Here is a 26,818-nt window from a genome sequence, read left to right as displayed (position 1 = left end):
GCTCTTTAAGATATTTGTTGTTCTGACGCCTGGTACAGATAAAGGGGACTATTTCAGCTGTGCATCTGCAATGTAACAAAATCAATTTCTCTGTGCTTTTGGGTTCTTAAATAATATGAGGTTGAGAGGAGTTTTAATAATTAAAAATTATATAATCATAACAATGTTACAATGTAGTTATGATTTTAGAAACTTCTATATCCTACCAGCAAAGGGGGAAGTTTTTTTGGTGTTCTTTTGGCTATATCAAAAAGTTTAGAACATTCCAGAAAGATCAGAGTCATTTCAAATTTTTGTTTTGCTTTGTTTTCTTATGGCACCTAAAAACATATAAGATGTGATAAAAACATACAAATGAGAAAGACAAAGTTTTCACTGACATTTGTTCTCTCATTTTAAAAAAGTACAAATATCTATATACAATATTCAGGATCAAAATTACTGCTCACTTTAAACTGTTAGTCCATCAATTATTTTGGATTTCATTTGTTTCCTTATCCTCAGCAGACTGATTTTGCTTATCCTTTTTACAATGTGGGCCAGTCTAGTAGGAGTTCAAGTGGTTGTACAATTTCCAAGTACACACTTCTCTGACTCCTAACTATGCAGCAGTGGAATGTCAGAACCTCTACTTTTATGCACCATGTGACTCTAGCTCAAAGTTTAAATTCTGTAGGTTCTGCCGTATCATCAAGTGACTTCATATATATTTATATGCATATATATTAAAATTATTATTTGATTTATATAATTTTACCTAAATATTTTCTTATAGTCACATACATGTCACATACATGACAGGTTACATATTGGCAGACAAAACCTGCATATGGTAGTCAAGGACAGGTCCCATCTGTCAGCATGGTTTTCCCATAAATGCCTCTCCCATCCATTTATCTTCATTGAAATTGCTGCATTCTTTGGATTTTTCTCCTTTAAAGCTTTTTTTTTTTTTCTTGTCATTCCTTCGGTAGACATTTATTGAACATACACTCTTATTCTTCCCCATTGAATACTATGAAGCATTCCCTTGGCAGAGCTCCTAACTGATTTTAATAGCCTGTGTTCTGTGTTCCTGGTTTTAAAATGGCCTTCTTAAAATAAAATGTAATATTTAAAAAAAGTTCAGTTTAAATCGTGGCATTATTAAGAGGCAATATATTTGTCCACACAGTGAAATAGATTCTAAATATTCTCATAGACTAATGGTTATTACATGTTAAAATATGTCTGTGGATTCTTTCTTAAGTTAAATTTTTCATCAGGATGCAAATTTCAGGACCAGGAGAAAAGAATCCATTTATGTGTACTAAGCAACAGAATTAATGACTTCATTGCTTATTAATGACAGAGTCTAGCTAAGATCGTTGTTGTATATTTGAATTTATACTAACTTGATGTAGAAAAAGAAAATGAATATTTTTGGATGTTAATCTTGATAGGCCATGCAGATTAAAAAGATGTATATATATAATCAAAGAGGTAAAGTAGTTTTACTAAAGCAATGTATTTAGGGATGGATAATCGGATAATACTGGTCATGTTATAAACTGTCCGTGTCATGTATTGTAGATGTTAATGCAATAATCAAAGGTATTTACCTAAAATTTGTCTTTTGGAACTGATTTTTTTAAATGAAAATGTTAGGTAATAAACATAATTTACCGATAGAGAATTGAAAAATAAACGGTTGCCCCTTGAACAACTCAGGGATTAGGGGTGCAAATCTCCCCTCGCCCCCTCCCCACAGTCAAAAATCTGAGTGTAACTTTATAGTTGGCCCTCTGCATCCGCGGTTCCGTGTCCAAGGATTCAACCTCACATTTATTTATTCAATAAACACAGACTCTAGTTTATATTTTCTGAAAATATCTGCATATAAGTAGACCCAGGAAATTCAAACCCATGTTGTTCAAGTGTCAACTATAATTATATCAGGTTTGAAAAAGAACCAGGATCTCTCTGTATCTTCAAGATAATTTCACATAATCCTTTAAATTTTGTCACTAGCTTTTAAACTGAACTACAAGAAAAAAGACAAAACACACATAAAATGGATTTGGAAAAGACAATGATGCTCTATATTGATTTACATAATGCAACTTCCTGTCATATTTCTGTAGAAATAAGGATACTTATCATTTGCCAAAATGCCAAAGAAGTCATTCAACAAATATTTGTAGGTCACCATGTCAGTTACTAATTTGTTTCTCAGGGAATTCTCAGTCTGTTAGGAAAGAAGATTCAGTATGAGAAATAAGATTCATTGAGTATCTACTAGATTCCAAGTATGATGCTTGCTGTTTTCATGCTTGATTTCCTGTTTGAGATGTGAGATGAGATGAATTCCTAATACAATGTGGTAAATGGCAGAGATGATGGTACAAGGTGCTTTAGGATGGAAGGGGACAAATAGCTTCTACTTCAGGTAATCATGGAACAGTCCAAGGAGGAGGTAAAATTTACGTTGACTCTTTCAGTAGTAAAATAATTATGTCAACTTGGGATGTAATTTGTGAATTATTCCAGATATAGAGATACAATGTTTTGCTTTATTTGTGAATGGCTAAAGCATGTAGTTTGAATACAAAACTAAATCTATATTGTGTTAATAGAGAGGGATGGGGTTTATTAAGGAAATTTGCAAATTACTGGTCGATTCTACTTAGAACTGATTTAAAATAAAAATCTAAAATAAGCAATCCTCAAAAATAAAATCATATTAACTGTATCAAAATGTTGTTATTCTTCTAGTGTAATTTATTAAAAACCCCACAAAAAGATCATAAATTTCAATTGATTTTTGGAAATATTATACGTTTGGAACACTAAAAGAAAAAAGTTTTACAGCACTTTCAAAATTATTTTGTGTTATTACTTACAAAATACTATTTAAAAATAATATTTCATATCTTGTTCCTTCAAATAAATGACAGTTGTGGCTTAGGAAAATATATGCCATAACTAGATATTACTCCTAGTTTTGTCATGTTTATTTTGATTTGTTTTTTAAGTTTTTAAATAGGGAACATTAAAGATAACTTGGGGGATTATGCTTGCTAACTCAAGAATTAAGAAACGTTTGTAAACAACTAGGCTTGTGAAGTGGCAGGAACCACCAATGTACAGCTCTTTTAAACCTTGGCTGACAACCCCCCAAATAATGGAACTTATCCCAACTACATCATCCTGTTTGATAAACCTGTAGTTGGGCTTTGGAATGACACCCGACACAATGCCTTTAATCAATTTGCAGAATAGTTGGTTTTGTAATATATATACTAAGATTTAATTTGATACAAACATATAAGAACTCCTATCCCAAACTTTTCTATTTTTAAAACATTTCTAGTTAAAATGTATACATTTTATAATGATACATGTGGGTAAGAAACCAAAGCTACCTGGGTATCATACTTTGAAGCTGCTGAACACCATCATAAATTGATGATCTACTACTCTGAGGGAACTAATGCTGTCTCCAGTATTCTTACTAAAAGACTTTACTAGTGGGAATGATATTTTGCATTTGATCCTTGTAATAATTCTTCAACAGAGTTCTCAATCACTAGGTAATGTCCGTTGGTAATGTAAAATTGTAATTCCAAGTTTTGTGGAAAAATACCTCAAGGTTAGTTGAATATGCAATAGACAATGATTTAATTAAACAAACATTCAGAAGACCAGCATTTGAATGCAGAACAAAGGTCAATTCAGGTCTTGGGAAGAGGTTTTGGGAGGATGGGAGAGGGTCAGTTTGTGTGTGTGTGTGTTTGTGATAAATCCATTACACAGTCTGCATCCTGGATCAGTACTATGTACTTTCCTGAAATTATTATATATCACTATATATGTGTCTTTGCATTTCACCACTTTCTCCTGCAAACCATCAGTAATGCTGCCATGTGTTTTTCTCTGCCCTCGATGTTCAGATTTTCCTTGGATCGCCACACTGACCTCGACAGGATTTTTAACATACATTCTGGAAATGGATCCCTTTATACATCAAAGCCACTTGACCGTGAACTATCTCAGTGGCACAATCTTACTGTTATCGCTGCTGAAATCAGTAAGATGAGTTTTATGTATATCATATTTAGCATAATTTTAGGTTTTATTTTGTATTAAGAATAATTTCTTCTCATTGCACACATGAGTTGTAATTTCAATCTAAGGTTTTAAAAGGCTTCTCTACACCTATAATTTTTTTCAATAGTTTCTATATATACTGAGAAATAGCTGTAGGCATCCACAAATCTACATTTAATATTAACTCATAAAAATGATCTAGAATTGGAAACTAAAGATATTCTCTTTGGGAGAAAGGGAAATGTATTAAAATTGTTGCTTGGATGCCATGAATTAAAATCTATGCTAAAATGCTGGGAGTCCATTATTTAACAATAAACACAGAGATAGATAATATTACTTCCTTTTTACAGGTGAAGAAACAAAGATATTAGTAATAAGAGCTAACATTAAACACTCGGTGAAGGTATTATTCTAAGAATTTTAAATTAATTCTTTCCTCCTAATATTTTTCTTGACCTTATTTAACAGAGAAGGAAATAAGACTCCAGGGATATTAGTAACTTGTCCAAAGTCACAATGCCAGAAGTAGTAAAACTGGGATTTTAAACTAGTCATTCTGTTTCTAGAATGACTTAATTCTATACCAAATTTACAAAATTTCATCCAGCTAGTAACAGACAAAGCCAGCATTCAAAATCATATCTGTCTCTAATTGCAAAAGTTCTTGTCCATACACAGGACTGGTTACATAATTTTTAGAGCCTATTATAAAATGAAAGTATCAGGCCTCATGTTAAAACATGATTAAGAAATTTAAGATGGCAACACTATCAAACTCTTAGAGGAAAACATAGGCAGAACACTCTATGACATAAATCACAGCAAGATCCTTTTGACCCACCTCCTAGAGAAATGGAAATAAAAACAAAAATAAAAAAATGGGACCTAATGAAACTAAAAACTTTTGCACAGCAAAGGAGAACATAAACAAGACGAAAAGGCAACCCTCAGAATGGGAGAAAATTATTTGCAAATGAAGCAACTGACAAAGGATTAATCTCTAAAATTTATAAGCAGCTCATGCAGCTCAATATCAAAAAAACAACCAACCCAATCCAAAAATGGGCAGAAGACCTAAATAGACATTTCTCCAAGGAAGATATACAGATGGCCAACAAACACATGAAAGGATGCGCAACATCACTAATCATTAGAGAAATGCAAATCAAAACTATAATGAGGTATCACCTCACAGCTGTCAGAATAGCCATCATCATAAAACCTACAAACAATAAATGCTGGAGAGGGTGTGGAGAAAAGGGAACCCTCTTGCACTGTTGGTGGGAATGTAAATTGATACAGCCACTATGGAGAACAGTATGGAGGTTCCTTAAAAAACTAAAAATAGAACTACCATACGACCCAGCAATCCCACTACTGGGCATATACCCTGAGAAAACCATAATTCAAAAAGAGACATGTACCACAATGTTCGCTGCAGCTCTATTTACAATAGCCAGGACATAGAAGCAACCTAGGTGTCCATCGACAGATGAATGGATAAAGAAGATGTGGCACATATATACAATGGAATATTGCTCAGCCATAAAATGAAACAAAATTGCACTATTTGTAGTGAGGTGGATGGACCTACAGTCTGTCATACAGAGAGACGTAAGTCAGAAAGAGAAAAACAAATACCGTATGCTAACACATATATATGGAATCTAAAAAAAAAAAAAGGTTCTGAAGAACTTAGGGGCAGGACAGGAATAAAGACACCGACGTAGAGCATGGACTTAAGGACACGGGGAGGGGGAAGGGTAAGCTGGGACGACCTGAGAGAGTGGCACCGACTTACATACACTACCAAATGTAAAATAGATAGCTAGTGGGAAGCAGCCGCAAAGCACAGGGAGATCAGCTCGGTGCTTTGTGACCACCTAGAGGGGGGGGATAGGGAGGGTGGGAGGGAGACGCAAGAGGGAGGAGATATGAGGATATATGTATATGTACAGCTGATTCACTTTGTTATAAAGCAGAAACTATCACACCATTGTAAAACAATTATATTCCAATAAAGATGTTTAAAAAAAAAAAAAAAGATGGCTACAGCAGAGCATTAAATAAGGGTGTGTGGGGCCCTTCTGAGTGTGAGGCCCTGCTCAGTTAGACATGGCCATGAGCCAGCCCTGCCCACACACACAAACCTGTTCATGGTTTCTGATTCCTGCATTATGATATGTGCATGGAATAGAGCAACTCGTTGTTTTAAAAAGAAGCATAAATTAGGGACTGAATCATGGTAAAAAAAACCCAAAAAAAACTAAGCCTATACATTTCAGATCTGAAAAACTAAGCTGAATCCACAAACATATATCAAGGTCAAGTTATTCGAAGTAATCATTCCAAGATTTGGAAAGCAGGGCATTGGGGCTGAATTACGAAGAGTCTCAGAAGGATGGAACCAGGCTAGACTGACCATCAGCAATGAACTTAATGCCTCAAGAGAAAGTACTAGATTTAATTTTTTCTTAAATCTGCCTCTGAAATATAGATTAACCCCACCATCCAAACAATCCAGTTTTTCCATAATGAGATATAAATAGCTGTGTCTCTCAGGGTGAACTGAAGAATTTTTTAGTTTTTCTTAAGGAAAGTTTTATTTCTCTATCTGTATCCATATCACAGTGTTTAGATGTGCCCGACAGGATCCAGTCTGATTACTCCAGAATCATGATTGTTTGTGCTCTATGCTCTATTCAAGGTCCTTATTCAAGCCTAATGACCTCGGAATTGCATTTTCCATTTCAGATACTTTGAGAAATTTAACTTCTAAAGCTAGTTGAAGTAATGACAATTCTGTAAAAAGCTAAGTCAATTATGTTCTTCTTTTTAAGAATTAAACCTACTTTCTGCCCGTAAATAAAATCAATCTATGGAGTAACTGCTGGAAATGTCTACCTGCCAAGCCACAAACAGTCGGGGCCCATCATACTGTTCCGATTATCAAATGGAATGAGGGGGAGAGGGAAACAGCATGTAAGGAATTGTTTTCACTAGATTTTAAACACTGGGTTTGTGGTAAGCATGCCATACACCAAGTCCAGAGTAGTGCAGAACGGCCTGGAAATGTACTTCTTACCAATGTTTCCAGGCTCTGCCTCTAACAGTTTAATTCTACATTCATATCAGTGTATCCCATCGTATGGAAAGTATTACTCCAGGTAATCATTTAATGCACTATACCATGGAATAACTTCTCTTTTTCTTCTTTAAAAAGTATTTTAAAATCCCATGTGGAGAATATAAAATCTAAAATTAAGGTCATAATCAGGGATTGTAAAACACTTTGATGTAGAAACCAATGAGTTCCTATAACCACATCTGAAGATTAAATTATAAGCATTGCAATATATTCTGACAACAGTAGAGCAAAGTTTATGACTGAAGGACTCCATTTTCTATACCTGCTTCCTCATTAGTAGAAATCCTTGCCTTAAGTAGGTAGAAGAGATACCTCTTTCTAAAGCCTGGGATTTCTAGATAACGATTTATACTTTCTTCTTCCTGGAGGTATGGAAAAGCCTGTGAATACGTGGCGTGGTTTTACCTTAGGACATACATTTTAAGATCCTTTGCTGCTCACACATTCTCACTACAGTAGAGTTTGCTGGATGACCAAGAGTCTCAGGTGGTAAATATATGCCAGCTCCTATTCAGTAGGATGCTTCCTTGGAAGGCTTTATATTTTTATTTCTACCTAAGCAGCCGCATCTGCCAGTAAAAAGATTAGTGTAAGCACTGTTTTTTGAATAGGTGACTCCAGGCCTGGTGCTTTACAAAACGTGTTTATCCCCGTGGATTTAGCTTTTGATTTGAAGAGCCTTGAGTTACCTGTAAAGAGGCTGGAGAATCTCCATATTGTGTTAGGGAAGGGACTGACAATGCAGTTTTTTAGATGTGAAACTTTTGTCTTTCTTGGCTTCTGTGGCACAGTTAGAAACTGAATTGCTACCAACAAAAGAGGTTTTTTTTGTTTTTTTGGTTTTTTTGCGGTATGCGGGCCTCTCACTGTTGTGGCCTCTCCCGTTGCGGAGCACAGGCTCTGGACGCGCAGGCTCAGCGGCCATGGCTCACAGGCCCAGCCGCTCCGCGGCATGTGGGATCTTCCCTGACCAGGGCACGAACCCGTGTCCTCTGCATTGGCAGGCGGATTCTCAACCACTGCGCCACCAGGGAAACCCAAGAGTTATTTTTATGTCAAGACTTTGTATTGAAGGAAAACATGTAGATTATGTCCATTAACTATAAAAGTAGGTTAAAGAGCACATTCTAGAAAATACAGAAGAATCATGCCTTCCCACTCTTCCCCATAGCATCAAGTAACTCGGGGTAGTTGAGGATTCATTTGGAGGTGAACACTATGCCTCTGGGTTTTAGCAAGTTGTTTAGGAGTGAGGGAGGTAGGAAAATAGCAGAAAAACATTTTTCTCATTTTTTTCTCCTCTCCTCACTTTTTCCCAAATGTACTCCTCTTGAGACCCACATGAATTGCAGGAAAGCTAGTTAACACATTTTTATTGTGTACATGCTTTGCGTGGAGAAAGATAGCTTAAGCTTTTAAGTAATGTAAGGAAATAAGATATGACAGTGGTACTTCCCTGTTGGCGCAGTGGTTAAGAATCTCCCTGTCAATGCAGGGGACACAGGTTTGAGCCCTGGTCCAGGAAGATCCCACATGCCTCGGAGCAACTATGCTCATGCGCCACAACTACTGAGCCTGCGCTCTAGAGCCTGTGAACCACAACTACTGAGCCCACGTGCCACAACTACTGAAGCCTGCACACCTAGAGCCCGTGCTACGCAATAAAGACAAACCACCGCAATGAGAAACCCACACACCACAATGAAGAGTAGCCCCTGCTCGCTGCAACTAGAGAAAACCTGCACGCAGCAACAAAGACCCAACGTAGACAAAAATAAATAATAGATAAATAAATTTCAAAAAAGGAAGATATGACAATGATAATAAAGGATCTTAATAACAATAGTCAACATGTATTTGTTTTGTGTGTATACCAACAAACTGATACTTCGATAAGAAGTTTCCATGCATTAGCTCACCTAATTATTCAAATAACTGTATAAGATCAGAAGTTCTATTTTGATTCATTTTGAGTAAACTGAGGCATTAGAGACAGAGTGTAAACTGGCCAAAGTCACACAATGAATAAGTGGTAGACCTGGGGATCAGGTCAACTCTGTTTGACTCCAGGATCTAAACTCTAACCACCTGACATACTAAGAAGTGAATAATATGCAGCAATAGATTAGCAAATATGAAATCAGAGCCTGAGAACTGAACACATATGGGTTAAGAAGACTGAAGGAAGACTAAACAAGAGTGTTAAAGAGGAGATGCACTTTAAAGTTTCCCTTGAAAAGAGTAAAGTAAGGTAAATACACTTCAGATGGAAGTGTCTGCCTTGCTTCATACTACTCAGCCTTGTAAACGACCCTGCCAAGTAATCAGTTCTTACATGTTACTTTTTTAAAATGATGATTTAATTATTTTAGTAACATTAAAATTACATGGAGAGAAGGGAGGAGAAATAAATTCTCTTGAGTAGTGATATACTCCCTGTTTGTACCTGACAATATTTTTTAACCCTTGTGTCTGAAAATTATTTAGATAAAATTAGAAAATCAGATAAATTTCACAAGGGTAAATCATATTATTCATAACCAAAGTTGGTAGAGGCCACTTAGTAAGATGGCTACTGTCCCTCAGCTTATCTATTTTTTTTTTGCTTTATTTTTAGCGAATTATCTCCTTTCTCCTTTTATATTGATCTTGAGCTTGACTTTACTGAAGTTCACAAAGAAGTTGAACTATATCCAGAGACTGAGATTTTGACATCACAAAGGCTGATGAATATAAACCTGAATTTAAGATCTCCAAACACCTCAGATATCAGTGCAAGTGCCTAGAAAAATTCTTGGTGGAGATAATGCAATTATGACTAATATGCGGTTGTTACCCAAGGCTAAGATATATTTTAAAATTCCATTTACAAATCAAAACATATTTTTAAATGCATATTTTTATGTGAAAACTTTGATGCCCTTGATTTTAGCCAAAAAAAATCATGATTACTACACTACATGTTACTATTGAACTAATTTTGTTATACAAAATTGAGCCTGGTACCAGTAACAGGTACCAGGTACCAACAGAAATGGTACCAGTAACAATTGTATTAATGAAACATTTAAAATCTTGTATTTCATTGTAAATTTCCATCCAGTTTGTAAAATTAGTAGCTATATATTAAAATTTCCAAAAGGAGGGATGAGAGTAGCTGTTGGAATACATTTTAGTGATAGAAGTAGTCAGAAGGGTAGGTTGTAATATAACAACTACCACGTAGATGACCTCGGGCAAGTTACTAATTTATTTAAAACCACTCTTCATCCAAAAAAAATGGTATAAATTAAGAAATATAATGACATATAATAAAGATTTAATAAATATTTGTTCTTATATTGTGTATTTGGAGAATAAGGACACAAATATAATATGAACTCAATTATACTGGATTGTGCTTTTAAAAAGATTTTTCAAAATATTAATAGTACTCTTGGGCCCATTAATAACTGAATTCATGACTACCTAATTAGGCTCTGCAGTAATTTTCTTTATCGCATTTGCTCATTACGTTAGTAGAATGAAGGTGATGCTTATTTGTATGTGAGCACTTAATATCCACAAGAGGCTTATATAAATTAAATCTGGTGTACAAATGTGTCTTCCTAAACAGATTTTTTCCTTTCCTTTTTCTAGACAATCCCAAAGAGATGACTCGGGTGGCTGTTTTTGTGAGAATTTTGGATGTTAATGACAATGCCCCACAATTCGCTGTGTTCTATGACACTTTTGTATGTGAAAATGCCAGACCAGGACAGGTAAGCACCCATAGAATTTTAAAGTGTGGGAAGATTTTAACAGGGACGTTAAGTATTTTCTTTTACCAATCTTGAGAGGAGTGAGTGAACAGAGATAAAATCACTCATATAAAGTCCCAGTAGTATGATTAAACGCAAACAAAAAACAAAAGCAAAGGCTGATGATTTTAGGGTTAAAAATGTTTTAAATAATAGTGTAAACACATTTCATATGTCCTTCGTAAAGTTCTAATGTAAATATGAGATTTTACTGTAGCCACAAAAGTTAAAGTGTAAGAAGAAATAACTTCTTAAACTTTCAAAAACAAAAATAAACGAACAAAAGAAAAAATAAATCCTGCTGTGCCATTAGATAAATATTGGTAACAGCTCACAAGATGGGAAATGAAAGTTGGGGAAAACAGAGACAAATACTTGGGATCATCAAAGCATTCCATCAATATTGCAATGTATGCAAATACGGTTTTGAAGCAGGGCCGCAGAGTTCACTCTTAAGACTTATACTTGCATTTCATCATCGTAGCAACACATAAAGTGCTTAATGACTTCGTTTTCGTCCTTTAAAACATTCTTCCTATACCAGATTTGTTTATAAGTCTTTTCCTCAGTGGACTCATTTTGTTGTTTGAAGAGCCCCAGCCTGTATGGCTGAAAGAGATGTTCTTAATTGGTTTGAATGCCATCTTCACAGAAGGAAGCTGCATGTTATAAATAATAATTGGGAATCAAATGTGTTTTATTCAAGAAAGAGAAGCCATCGCGAAACTGTATTGCGTTTTGACATCATTTGATGCTCTTTATAAACATCGATGTGATTGGTACATTTTTATGCAAATTAGATTGTGAAATAGCTCAAATTCTTCCTTCAGAAGATTCTAACAGGAATTCAATAGCCTGTCTATTGTTCGAAATGGTAAAATTGCTGCAATTGGATTCATTTTTTTGTTTGAAAGTGTTATGGAAATGTTTAATTTGGAATATTTAAAGGACTAAGCGGCTTCCAACCTACTTCTTAATGAAACAGTGTGCCCTAAAAATACAATTCCAAATAGTCCTCTGCTTGGCAGGCTCAGCATGATATGAGTTGAAGCCTTTTCTCTAGGAGATGAATTACCCACTTTGCAACTGCTACATATATTGCTCGCTCTATGGTTATTCTATTTGATTTTCAAGAGATATCTTTTCAGAGCATTTGAGTCATTATAAATACTCATTCCCAAATGTATTCAAAATACACAAAATAAGGGATTGTGTTTGTTTATTTTTCTTATGCCTTTTTTCTTTTAACCTATATCTGGCTCAGTAATTTCATATTTTTTGAACTTTTAAAAACAAGTTGGTATATTGAGGGAAAATAATCAAATCAAAGTTGATTTTAATTAAAAAAAAGTAGTCTATTTTGACAAATTTGACAAGAAGAACATGATTAATAATTTTTGTCTAATTGGCGGCATGTGCAAAAGCCTCCCATAGTAGTTATTTTTAATAAGACTCGTTTGTTAGATGTCATTTTGGTCTCATATGCTGAAAAATTGTTGCTTGAACTGAACTGAAATATACTCACTGATGGAATTCTAGGTTATGACATCCTAGCAGGCAAAATCAAAATAGTTATTTGATAAAGTCCTTCTTCACTGAGCCTTTCTTGAAATTAATTTGTTAAGTCTGTCTTCCCTCCTTCCGGGGAAGTAGGAGCTTTTTGGAACTTCTGAGTGTGCTTTAGTTATTTATAGAGTAGTTTAGTCCACCCAGTACTCCTCTGAATTAAGTGCTCTTTAAGAGCAGCACTTAGAACAACATAGAACTTAATTCTGATTCATTTGGTGTGTGGACTCAATGAGACAGAAATAAAGCTAATTGCCACCCTCTCCACCTTTCTTGCCTTTTCCCTGGCCTAAGGGTAGAAGATTTTCCCCCGGGGAAAGGGATGCAATTTACAAGTGATGTAGTATGAATAGTCCTGTCTTATGCTTGAACTAGGCAACTAGACTCCCATCTTTTCCATCTCAGACAGAGTCAAGGGACCTTGGGAAAGGGCAGAAGAGAGGACTGGCTATTTCTCTTTCTTCCATTTTCTCTCACACAGGCTTTACTCCTTTAGTCAATAAAATATATTTTAATAATTTTTAATTTCTATGAGGGGGCAATAGCATTTCAGTCTCAAAAGAGATTTCCCAGGGAGTCTCTCCAGGGAGATAGGCTGCTTATATTTACCCATTGATAGTATCTAAGCTCCAGGCCCTTATCAACCCCCAAAATCCTATTACATATTTTCCATAAAACAGTGTTTAGTTACTTCCCTAACAACTAAAAAGGGTGCTTTTTTACCAGAGCAAAGGGAATTTTCGCATCAGTGGAAACTACTAGTCTTTTCACCGAAAAAACTAAAATGTTAAAACTCAGTGACCAGTTTTCTAACTAAACATCTTAAAATCCATTTGTCATTCCAAACTTCATTATCTTATCCCTGAAACACCCTTCAAGTTCATTTAAGATTATTTTAGAATAGCTCAGTGAACATGCAAGCCAATTATATAATTGCTAAGGAGATAAAATATAAATGACTTGTCTGTGTCTAGTTTTCATATGCTCAAAATGGATACTGGACATCACCTTTTTTTTTTTTTTTTTCCTAACTGTGGCAACTTCTTTTATTGGCAGTGGGTCAAAATGAATTTGTCTCTAGTCGAAATAAAATAGTGAGGTCTTATAGGGAGAGACAGGAGAAGCAGTTTTACCTCCTTCTTGTTGCCATCTTCTGATTTCTATTGCAACTCTTTATGGTACAAATACCGAAATAAAATGTGACTTTTTAATGTATGACTGGAAATGCAAAGGAAGACTGTATTAAAAGGTAAATGCTGAATATGGGGAAGTTGAATGCTAGAAGCCAAGTTATACCTCAAAGAGAAAAAAAATCTATCTTGTAAAGGAAGTAAGTGTCTCCATCTGCATAGAGAAGTCTTCTGGTCATAAAAGTATGTTGTGATATGATATTGATTTGCAGCATGTCATTCTATTTTGTCTGCATTGTTAAATGAGTTTACTTATTCCCTTTATAACATTTAATGAAGATACATTAGCAAATCGCTGAAGTATTGCTACCATATACAGTGCTACTGTCTTTTATTAAAATAATACATCTTAATTGAGAATTTTTATGTAAACCTTTATAATTTCTTATAGTTATATGTAAAGATGTGGCCATTTCATTCTCTGAACTATGTTATTTTGTCCATAAAAATGAACTGGAATTGTAATTTGTAATCACAGTTGCAAATGTAAATTTATTATGAGACATTGTAGTTTTTATTTTAAAAGACCATTAGCTCTACTTTTACATTTCTATAATTTTATGCATCTGTATGTGAGTTAATATATTAATATTGATATATATAGACATAAGAATTTCTATTAGTCTACTATCTTTCTTGATATGTTATTTCATTTATGCCATTTTTTTCCTCTTCAACTTATTTCTATAAATCACTATTTGAAAATAAAATCTTTTAGACTGCTCCTCAAACGAGTCAGTCAAGAAATATATTTGTAACTGAATAGATACATCTTAAAGGGTATTAGTTAAAATTATTTTAACATTTTTCTCTTGAATTCCTTTATATATATACCACCTTTTTGTTTTTGATTGACTGGATAAGCCATTAGCCATAAATTCTTGCTTATATTTAATCTTAAATAACCACTAAAATTTCATAATGTTAGATTTTTAAATATATATTTTAAATTATTTAAAGTTTTAAATGATTGTTTTGCTACTTATTTCTAGACGATTAACATTTATCTTTGTTTGGTCCAATTATATTTCTTGTATCATTTTGAAATAAATGATTAAGGAGTACCGCAACTTTACCACATTTTAATTTTAATTTTTTTTTTTTTTTTTGCTGTACGCGGGCCTCTCACTGTTGTGGCCTCTCCTGTTGCGGAGCACAGGCTCCGGACGTGCAGGCTCAGTGACCATGGCTCACGGGCCCAGCCGCTCCGCGGCATGTGGGATCTTCCCGGACCGGGGCACGAATGCGTGTCCCCTGCATCGGCAGGCGGACTCTCAACCACTGCGCCACCAGGGAACCCCACGTTTAAATTTTTATAGAACACTTTAAAAGAAAAATAATTTAATATGGAATACTTAAAATATTTCCTTAATTTTTTCTAATTATTTTACATAGTGTTTTAAACTTAAGAATCTTTTCTAAATTAATAAAACATCAGTAACAAATACTTACATCAAATATCCAGACAATATAAAATTGAGTTAATGCAGTAAAAAGTATATTCCTTTCAGTTAAACATAAATTTGACCATTTACTAGGCATTGAAACACATATTTAACAACTTCTGAAATCTTCTTGCAAAATTAAAATATGCAAAAATACATAAAATGGTATTGTATAAATAAGTTAAGGACAAAATGTATATATATGCAAAAAATACATAGCTATCTGTTACATATATATTTGTATAATATTAATTAATTGTATAATATGTTCAAAGCAGCCATCTGTTTATAGTATAAGGTGTTAAATTTTCTACTTTGTTACTAGATAGCTTCTTATATTCTCTTACCCTAAAATAAATCAGAGTTGACCTTTTTAAAATAACCAATCCCTGTAGTATTATACGTATATGTTGAATTTAAAAATATATAATTCTGTTGACAGTGCAAATGAAGTGAACAGTTACTGTTAAATTAGATAATACTGTAATGTTTGTCTTTCCTTTATAAAGTTATATGTAATTGTCTATAAAATCTCTAAATTCTTTGAATAGTTTTCACTTTACTTTTAATGAAGAGGAAAGCCCTAATCACAATAATTTTCTAAATTTTCCTACATTAGATACATTTATCTTCTAGATAAATGTTTAAATATACATGAAATACCTACTTATTTCAAATGCTATATCTAATAAAACTGTAAAGAATACAATGTTACTATTTATTATTTTAATTATAATTAACTTTAATTGATTTAGTATTAAATTAATTACTAGTGGGAGGGAGAGAGAGAGACTTTGTTTAAATCTAAGTAATAATAAAAAGATGGAATAACTCAAACAAAGGTACATGCACAAGGAAGAAAATCAATTGTCCTTTAAAAAATGTTAGACAAAATTGGATATTAAAAAATTATATATTATAAAGCAGATTCTACCCATGGAAATTTGATAAATATACATTTTTCTCTCTTCTGCAGCTAATACAGACTATAAGTGCAGTAGACAAAGATGATCCCTTAGGTGGACAAAAATTTTTCTTCAGTTTAGCAGCTGTCAATCCAAACTTCACAGTACAAGACAATGAAGGTAAATTTTAGAACGTGTTCATTATGATTTAAGGTGACATTAACAAGAAATTTTCCCCAAAGTAACAATTACCATATACATGATATATTCATTTATAGATCTGTGTTACAAAATTTTGGCTTCATTATATTTTTAATGCGCTATTATGGTAATTTCTTAACAGTGGTTACTTTCTTGAATTTTAAGATTATAAAATATGTGAAAGAAGACTCTATATGGGTTCTAATGCAAAGACTGAATCTTGCAAACATTAGAAAGGCCAGAATAATCAGTTCCTATAACAAAATAGTAGGACACACAGAGAAATGAATGGCTCAATGAGACTCTTGTGTAAACTTCAGTGAGATTTAGCAGCAGCAGATTCACCAAAGCCAAAAAGGCATAGAAGAGACAAAGAAAAAATAAAAGTAGCCACATTAGCCTATGAGGGGATTGGGTGCAAAAACATAGTTTCAATGGCAAGATGCACTATTCTTCTGTGTAACATATGAATCTTATAATGACTCTGTGATCAAAAATACTAAACATATTTCTTGCATTCTCAAAAAAAGAAGAAACATATTTTTGAGGAAAAATACAAAAATGGGTCACTATTTTCAAAAAGTCAAAGAGCTTTATTCTTTGGAAAATATGTATGGTAATTATTCTAGGCTAAACCAAAGTATGTAATCAGAGTTTTCTGTCTTCAACAAATTTATGTTAAAACTAATTATATAAGGTAGTTTTTGGTAAAAAGGCATACTTGTTTTAGAGCTACTATAGATGTAATTATTCTTAAAATAAATCTAATAACTACATTGGCATATTTACAATACCTTCCTAACTGTGTATGTACACTGGCAGAGCCAGGTTGCTATAGCATATCTAGGTGGATTTCAGAATGTCAGAAAGCAGTTTAAGATAATGGATAGTTTTACACTGAGCAACTACTACTTGAGATATTTGATATAGTATGATCTTTGCACACATCAGCTGAAGGGAGGCATCGGTTGGTAACATCTATTTACTAATGAGCTTCTGAAATGTCTATCTTTTCTGTCCCTCTGGACACCTAAAATAATTGTGATTAGAAATATTAATGTAGAATTGGCAAATAAAATACAAAATGCCCAATATCAGATGTAATATCTGAATATTAGAAAAGGACCCATCACTTTAATTCGCTGAATCTGGTAACCTAAACATATAATTTAGACAGGACATTCTTAGTACTGAGCTGAAATATCGTATTGTATTGTACCACTTTCTAATTGTATTTTAATTTGTTTTATGTTCTTGTTAAACTGAGCCCCGGATCTCAACAACCACCTCTCAATTTTAAAAAGTAATAGAGACTTGAAATAGTACTATCTTATCACCGCACTTCACAGTTACTGGGGAAACAACTCAAGCTAATCTTAATTAATTTTTGATAAATAGTAGCAATTTCCTATACTGGGTAGAGTTCCTGATCCTACATAAGTTACTCAAAGCAAGGACTGAAGCCATATGAATACAAACCTGAACATACACTAAATAGACTACCAGTAAAGTCTGATGGAATATTTGATCTAATCTTTCATAAATTCACTATTTTCTGTTATTGGGTGAATTTTGAAAGAAATTCCAATGACATAGACATCACCTTAAAGTTGACCTTCTTGAGAAAATACCCTTGCATTTGTCTATATGTTCATCTTAAAAATCTTTAATTCTACATCTTTCTTAAAATACATTTCCTGCTTCTGTGATACCACAGTTAGTATCACATTGTTAAAGATGCCTCACTTTTCACTAACTTACAGGTCAAAAGCATAATTATATGATGACTTTCTGAATATTTAATAAAATGATTCAAACAGAATTGTTAGTTTAGGGTAAAACTTCTTTTGGCTCTTCAATGTATCAAAGCTATTGCAGGCAAAATTAAGATTTAGACATTTTTGAAAAGTTAAAAGTAAGGCAAGAAGATTCTGAAAATACCCATATGCATGTAAATATTTGTTTTAGTGTAGGTTTGAGAAAGGAAGAATTGTATCCTAATACTCCTTGGAAGAAAAGTCAGAATTGCAACATTATCAGGATTACATTTTATTTTTAAAATTTGCTTATGCACATCTTCTATTTTGCTAATTTACTATTCTAGATTATGTGGTAGTTAACTGATATACTAAGATTTAACTTCTTGCTAAAATTTAGGAAATGATTACTTTATGTTCAACCACTACACCTGCAAAAAGATTGTCATTTTCTTTTCTTTTTTTTAAATTTTGCTATCCTGTTGGTTTGATTTAGCAATTGCCTAACTCACTCCCTTCCCTACATTGGCATTTTAAGCATCCGTATGGGATTGGCTAAACAAGACCCAGCACATTGGACAAACAGAATAGGAAATTATCATCCAAGTATATATTGATTTTATTTTTCAATATCATTATATAGATGCACAACCCACATTTAAGGATACTGGGTGAGTTATTGGATAAAGGAAATATCAGTAGCAATATACTAGGTAGGAGGATGCTAGCCTCAATTAAGTCCCTACTTCTTTCTGTGTGTCTGTTAGGCACTCCACATTAGTGTCTTCCACCAATACTTTGAGTTACACACTGTATTCATTTTAATTGGTGGAAATCAAAGTTCAAAAATATTAAGTAACTTGCTGACTGTTCTTCATACATCGGGACTCTTGAAGGTTTTTGAATGCTTAATTGATTTTAAAAATACAACTATAGTTAAAATTTACCCAATCATATTTTTCTTCATGAATATTGGATTAATGTGTGTTTTGTGTATGTGCACACACATACATTTGTAAATAAAAAACATTTACTATAATTTTTTCTTTGGTATGCGTAATATTTATGTTTTTCGAAAACTGTGGTAAACAATATGCTACCATCTCTATAGTCTTGATAAATGATTCACTTATAAAAAAATCACCATTTTGAAAGCATCTGAAAATTAGTTAAAAATCTAATAAGTAATAATGGTATTAGATTCTTCAAACTCTTATTTATCTTATCTATATTTGAATTGCCTTGTATATATTTGATAGGGAAATTGATATCAATTTTGTATTTTACACAAACAACTCTTTATTTTTGTGTCAAACCACGTTGATCAGGATGAGACAAATGTATTGTCCCCAAAGCCATTTGTAATATGTTAAAATTTATTTTAGATAATACTGCCAGAATTTTAACCAGAAAAAATGGCTTCAGTAGACATGAAATAAGCACCTATCTCTTGCCTGTGGTGATATCGGACAACGATTACCCGATTCAGAGCAGCACTGGCACACTCACCATCAGAGTGTGCGCATGTGACAGCCAAGGCAACATGCAGTCCTGCAGCGCTGAGGCCCTGCTCCTTCCCGCCGGCCTCAGCACAGGGGCCTTGGTCGCCATTCTCCTCTGCATCATTATTCTGCTGGGTAAGAAACCCTGATTATTTCCTAGATGGCTTACTTCACAGTGTTTGTAAGTGGAAATGTTACTATTAAAATACTTCCCCTAAAACTAACCCCCAAATTTAACACAGACATCAATTAACAGTGGAATGTTGTTTGTATTAAAATATTTTATCTGATCAGACAGTCATTACCTTCCCTTTTTAAATAATGAAACTGAAAGTTAGAGATGTTCTAAACGTTTTCCAAGGTTACACAATTTCTGAGTGGCTGAGCTAAGGCAAGGCACCTTGCTGTCAGTCTTTATATGTAGTTTTCCAGTAAATCTAAAGTATTTCCACTGTTTTTGGTTCTTATTACAGCTGGACAATGGCCTCACTATCTTACCTCTTCACTTATGTAATGTTAACATAGCCCTTTACCTCGTTCACTTGTCCTGAAAACAATACTTGATTTTATAACCCAGAACAAATTGCTTTTTAACTGCTTTTGAGTTAAAAATCAGATTGTTTACTCTCTAGTTGCATTATCTTAAAACTATTGGGAGTATTCTTGTGACTCCAATCAAAAAACACTGTATCTGATATTTTAAGAAGCAGTGAAATGAACTGGGATTTTGAAGCCAATCTTAGTAAGTTTCATTATCCTCATTATTAGCACATTTTTTACTGGCTAAGATCCTTTAGCTGATCATAAGCAATCTGAGGTTTAAAATCGTTACATCACAAGTTTATGTGTGTGCACAAATCATGAATTTAGCCAAAAGAAAAGGTCACATTTTCTCAAAAACTTGAAGAATAAACATTTTCTTTCTCTTGGTGGTGGCCTATTTATTTTTTAATCAGTTTGAAGGTCAAGAACAGTTGTCAATGGATTAAAACTTTCTTTTTTGTTGCATTAATAAAAGTCCCGGGCTTCCCTGGTGGTGCAGTGGTTGAGAGTCAGCCTGCCGATGCAGGGGACACGAGGGGACATGGGTTCGTGCCCTGGTCCGGGAAGATCCCACATGCCGCGGATCGGCTGGGCCCGTGAGCCATGGCCGCTGAGCCTGCGCGTCCGGAGCCTGTGCTCCGCAATGGGAGAGGCCACAACAGTGAGAGGCCCGCGTACAGCAAAAAAAACAAAAGTCCCTTGTCTGCCCTCTCACACAAGCTTGAGGGCAAGAAGTCTTACTGTTCTGAGTTAATAAAACAGAAAACATAACTTAATACCATTTTACATAACAACATAATTGCCTTCATTCAGGCTGCTGTAACAAAATATCATAGACTGGTAGCTTAAACCACAGAAATTTATTTCTCACAGTGTGGAGACAGGTAAGTCCAAGATCAAGGCACTGGTGGATTTCATGTTTCGCAAGGGCATACTTCCTATTTCACAGACGGCTGTCTTCTCTTGTATCCTCAAGGGGCAGAAAGCAATCCTCTCTCCTGTGTCATGTCAAGAGAGCACTAATCCCATTCATGAGGCTTCCACCTCCATGACCTAATTACTTCCCCAAGACTCCACTTCCACACACCATCACATTGGGAATTTATTTAGGCTTTAGCATATGAATTTTTAGGGGACACATTCAGTCAAGACCAGTAATAAATCCCATATCCTTTAAATGTTTGTTCTAATGAGGCTAAATAAATATAGATATTTCTTCATACATATACCTGGTGAGATATTTTCCCTTCCTTTCCTCATCTAACTGAATTCACATCTGTTTCTCTAAATCATCATTTTTAAAGGATTATGACCAAAATGTTTGGGGATAAAGAATGAGGGTGGAAAACTAATACAACCAGAGGGAAAATGATTTTAGCTTTCTCCTATCTTTTATGCTATTACCATTATTATGATTACTAAAATAATAAGCATATTATTATTATTACTGATACCTTCCCATGGAAGTAGGGAAATGTCCTGTCTGAATGATACACATTTCTACTTGTGGATCTATACTCATTAAGATACATATAGCTGAAGTTCATACATAATTTTTGTAGTTAATTCAGTGTAGTAATTTGAATTTACTCTTTGCCATCATGTGATCCAGCAATTTTTTTTTTGATCTCATGAGTGATATATATTTCCATGGAAAACCTCATAAATTTCTAAACTAATAATGTCTAAATAATGTGATCTTTTTTCCCAGTAATTAAGGCCTTCTAGTAACAATGTAAGGAAAAAAAATATGTAAGTCCATCCGCAAAGCTATTTAACAGATATGGATACTCCATATCTTGTGAAGAAAGCTGCCTTTTTAATATTGCATAAGGATGTAAAAATATGGGCGTATTTTTGCCCTTCTTCATTGTTTTATTTGAAGCTGAATTTGATTTGTGTCTATTTTTTAAACAACATCTTATGTCATTATTTAATGCAAAGTATAAATAACGTCTGTACAATCAGGAACTATCTTTAAACAGTTCTTAGAAAAATAGATAAAATAAGTCACTGTATTTGAAAAAACCTTTCACATTGCTTTAAAAGTAAATTAGAACCACTGTTCTTAAACTCTAACCATCCTGGCTAAATCCTTCAACACTCCCCTCTCCTTTCACGCCTCCCCCTCCCCACAAGCCCTGCAAAAAAAAAAATTATGGAAATACAAAATTAACCCTAAATTCTAACCAGTTCCAGAAAACCTAAATAACAAACTCGTTTATAGTACTTCCACTCGTTATTTATTAATATGTGTTTCAGATGGACCTCTAATGCATCTTTTTTCTTTTTTCAAGTTATAGTAGTACTGTTTGCAGCTCTGAAAAGACAGCGGAAAAAAGAGCCTCTGATCTTGTCTAAAGAAGATATCAGAGACAACATTGTGAGCTATAACGATGAAGGTGGCGGAGAGGAGGACACCCAGGCCTTTGATATCGGCACCCTGAGGAATCCTGCAGCTATCGAGGAAAAAAAGCTGCGGCGAGATATTATTCCGGAAACTTTATTTATCCCACGGAGGACTCCGACAGCTCCGGATAACACGGATGTCCGGGATTTCATTAATGAAAGGCTAAAAGAGCACGATCTGGATCCCACCGCACCGCCCTACGACTCACTTGCAACGTATGCCTACGAAGGAAACGATTCCATCGCGGAATCTCTGAGTTCTTTAGAATCAGGTACCACTGACGGAGACCAAAACTACGATTACCTCCGAGAATGGGGGCCTCGGTTTAATAAGCTGGCGGAAATGTACGGTGGCGGGGAAAGTGACAAAGACTCTTAACCTAGGATATATGTTCTGCTCAAGCAAGAGGAAGTAACTTTACCGACACCGTCTCCACTTCATAATATTTGATATTCAGGAAAATTTTCCTGCCACTCAGCACAATTTTTTTTCCCATTTCCTTTTTAATTTGTTCATTAATTACATTAATTCTTCCCTGTAGGATGTCTCATGGAATATATACGACATTTTATTTAATCACTTCCAAGAGCCAAAGCTATGGAAATTCAGTGTTGTCCTTCTTAGGAAATAAAAGATAATTTCAGAAACATGAACAGGATAGTTCTCCCTTAAGCAGCCTCACAAACAAGCCGCTTCCGTTTCTTAAAGGTGAAGAAAAAATTTAAGGTATATCCTGTTCTGTATGTTAAATTAAAAAAAAAATGTACATGTGGTGTTAGTAGGTGTGATATGCAACCTGGTATACAAACGTTTGTGCAATTTCATTTCATCAAATTCTATCTGCTAATGTTTTATATTTATATTTTTGTATTTATTTTTTAAAAAAAATAAACCAGTTTTTACAACTACCTTGTCTCTAGCTTCTTTTTTCTCTAGGGAGAAAAAGTTTCTCCACAGACTAAATATCTTGGTACAAAATTCCACTGAATACAGGTAAGAACAGGTAAAATCAGGTAAAATACAGGTAAAATCATTATCATTACTATTGAGAGCTCTAACCAAATTAATATGATTTAGGGAAGAATTATTTTTCCAATGAGTCTTGCTATGCTGTGATATGTGAAAAACTCTTCACATTAAGAGGGATAGTCATTTACAGATCACCTAAAACTTTACCATATAAGCAAATGTAAAACATGACCAGCCTTATGCTAAATATCCCCAAACACCAGCAATGCAGTAATTTCATTTTGTCTTTATTCACTAAAATAATATCTGAAAGAATAAAACGTTTTCTTTTTTTGTATGGCATTTGTGCTATTCAGGTTTATGGGCAATAATAGTTCAGACAGATTTCATATTGAAATAATCTTTTAATGGAAAATAGGCTTACCTCCCACGGTGACTTTGAAATGCCTAGTAATGACAGTAATAATGCTGAATATTCCATTAAGATACAGCAATGGAATTATGTAATGTTTCCCAAAATGCATTACATATTGCATATTGGTAACAAAGTCTGTTTTTCTGTCAATGAATGTTTCAATAGAAAGGAATAAAAAAGTACTGGCAGTTAATTATCCAGAGTTCCTGATATTCAGGGAAGCCAACTGCCACTAACTGATGCCTCTTTTCTCAAGATCCAAACATGATTTATTCATAAATGGAGCACTTTGTTGGGCCTACACTAGGAAGTCACATTCCCTGCTGAGTTTATCGTAAACAATACCAAAGATTTGTGTACTTTCCAATTAGTGAAAATGGTATGCTCTTGGAGTGAGTCAGAGGGCAATATTGACATATCCTTAATGCAGAATTAATTATTTCAATCTTCTTGAATGCTTTTTGTTTCCCAGCTTCCAGGCTGCAAGACACATATCCCTCTGACCACAGACATTTAAGTTTGCATAGTAATCTAGTCATGAAAGAAAAACAACTCATGTGGTCTAATTAAAATTACAGTCACGTTACAAGGCTGACACATCAGACCACAGTAAAACCTAACTTGGTCAACTTCGTATATTCCAAGAACCCATGCACCCACCCAAAAGATTGAGAAAACCCTCAGTATGCTAGAAGGTTTATTTATTCAAATAAAATCATCAACAAATGGAAAAGATAAAAGAAGGTATATCTCACGAGCATTTCACATTAGTTATGATTCAAGCTATAACATTCGGGCTTCCTGGTGGCACAGTGGTTGAGAGTCCGCCTGCCGATGCAGGGGACACGGGTTCGTACCCCGGTCCGGGAAGATCCCACATGCCGCGAAGCGGCTGGGTCCGTGAGCCATGGTCGCTGAGCCTGCGCATCCGGAGCCTGTGCTCCGCAACGGGAGAGGCCACAACCGAGAGGCCCGCGTACCGCAAAAAACAAACAAACAACAAAAAAAACTATAATATTCATTTGAGTAAAAATTAGTTAAAATTTTTCCAGCATTAGTTATTTTTATTAATATTAGATGTCAGTAATTGGAATTCTTATTTAAATATTTTTAATTATCCTCATACAGATAATTTTAGACTGGCATTAACTTGCTCTATCGTTTATTTTGTCATCCAACTTTTAGATATTTAAAGAATCAGTGAGCTTTTGCATTATTCAAATCAGGTTTCCAAAAATTCTCCTTAAAGAGATTGATTAGCAGGCTTCTTTGGCAATATAAAATCTATATTGTACAGAAATCATTTTTCAGAGTACTGAAACAGTCCTTGGTATCAGATATCCTAATATTTTTTGATAATGATGGTGATATGTTATATAATTAATTTTTTGGAGATCCTGAAATTAAAAATACACCTATAAGGACCTGCTCAGACTGTAAGTTTCCCTTACATTATACTCTCACAAAAGCAGGCCCAATATATAGATTATTCTATGTCCACAATTTCTATTATATGTGGAGTGGGGAAAAATGTCACTCAGTAACATGTTGATTTTATCATACAACCATGGACTTTTCATTTATGCATCCATGTATTCATTTATCAATTATTTTGAGCAGTTATTATAAAAATCAAAGAATATTCTAGATCCTAGAGATGTAATAATAAATCATATATAATTTATATATATGTACATAATTATTCTATTAGTGACAATGTGGGGGGGAAAAAGGCAAAATAATTACCAAAACTCTCAGAATTTGTAACAAAATACCTAACTTGTACTAACTTTTTAAAGTACAGTGAAAAGAAATTATTCTGCCATCCTTTTTTTATGTTTTTTTTTTTCTTTGTTTGTTTTGTGGTATGCAGGCCTCTCCCTGTTGTGGCCTCTCCTGTTGCGGAGCACAGGCTCTGGACACGCAGGCTCAGTGGCCATGGCTCACAGGCCCAGCCGTTCCGTGGCATGTGGGATCCTCCCGGCCCGGGTCACGAACCCGTATCCCCTGTGTCAGCAGGTGGACTCTCAACCACTGCACCACCAGGGAAGCCCCTTTTTTATGTTTTAAATATTCAGATAAGGGAAATAAAATGATTTATAAACCTTCGGTCATTAGAAATGGTGATTAAGTTAATCAATTCTCATTGGTTCTATTTTCAATGAAATATCAAAGAATGTTTATATAATGATAAAGTAATGCTCTTAGACTGAGGTTTCTCTGTATATGTTAAGTAGATACTGTCACACAACTGCAAGAGTTCCAGACATAAACTATGAGTAATTAGATGTTTAGGATACTCTAAAATAAATAAACTTAAGGTGTAGAATTGAGACTTAGGGATATCTACATATTTGGGTTCATTTATCAACACATCTACCTAAGTATCTATATATAATGGCTTCACCATGCTTTCACCAGCTGCACCCCCCTCCCTGCTGGCAGTGCTGACCCTGTGCTGCAGCTCCCTGTCCAGTGGCCTTGCACATAGTTGGGCACCCCTGGGCAGTGCTGCAGGACTAAGTAAGCTGCAGCTGCTGGTGGCTGCAAAGGGAACCTCCCTGACTCCCATGCTGCCCCTCCAGATCTACTACAAATCTACTACAGATCTATTAGAAATGCCCTCTGTTCCCAAGCTTGAAATAAAGTAGACTGTTGGTGTCCTTTTGCACCTGGCTGCTGGACCTTCCCATTGCTCTGAAAGAGTGCAGGTTTCACCCACAGAGAGGGGTACAGGGCTCCTGCTTGGACATCCTATAAGTTGAAAATAGTGTAAGATAGAAGCATCTAGTTACTTTTGCTGAGGGTGCAGGAGAGAGCCGAGTCTTTCCTTTTTTACTCCAACGTTTTGCTCAACACCAAGACATTTTTTTTT

General features: G+C 34.5%; 1 protein-coding gene across 2 annotated transcripts in view; it reads left to right on the top strand.

Moving 5' to 3' along the window:
• LOC113630176 (cadherin-10) overlaps positions 1-22,937 on the top strand; it is a 119,623-nt gene extending 96,686 nt beyond the window's left edge. The window contains exons 7-11 of one of the 2 annotated variants that reach the window (XM_027125367.1): positions 3,933-4,069; positions 10,880-11,001; positions 16,218-16,326; positions 19,490-19,741; positions 22,453-22,937. In XM_027125367.1, the coding sequence (XP_026981168.1) occupies positions 3,933-4,069; positions 10,880-11,001; positions 16,218-16,326; positions 19,490-19,741; positions 22,453-22,937 (1,105 nt within the window). Of the gene's footprint in view, positions 1-3,932; positions 4,070-10,879; positions 11,002-16,217; positions 16,327-19,489; positions 19,742-22,446 lie in introns of both variants that reach the window. The other variant, XM_027125366.1, reaches the window with a different exon arrangement.
• The last annotated feature ends 3,881 nt before the right edge of the window (positions 22,938-26,818 follow it).

Source organism: Aethalodelphis obliquidens, unplaced genomic scaffold (genome assembly GCF_003676395.1).
Source record: "Aethalodelphis obliquidens isolate GAN/ISIS:26980383/991018 unplaced genomic scaffold, ASM367639v1 scaffold29, whole genome shotgun sequence".
Lineage (NCBI taxonomy): Eukaryota > Metazoa > Chordata > Mammalia > Artiodactyla > Delphinidae > Aethalodelphis > Aethalodelphis obliquidens.
This window is presented reverse-complemented; position numbering and strand designations above follow the sequence as displayed.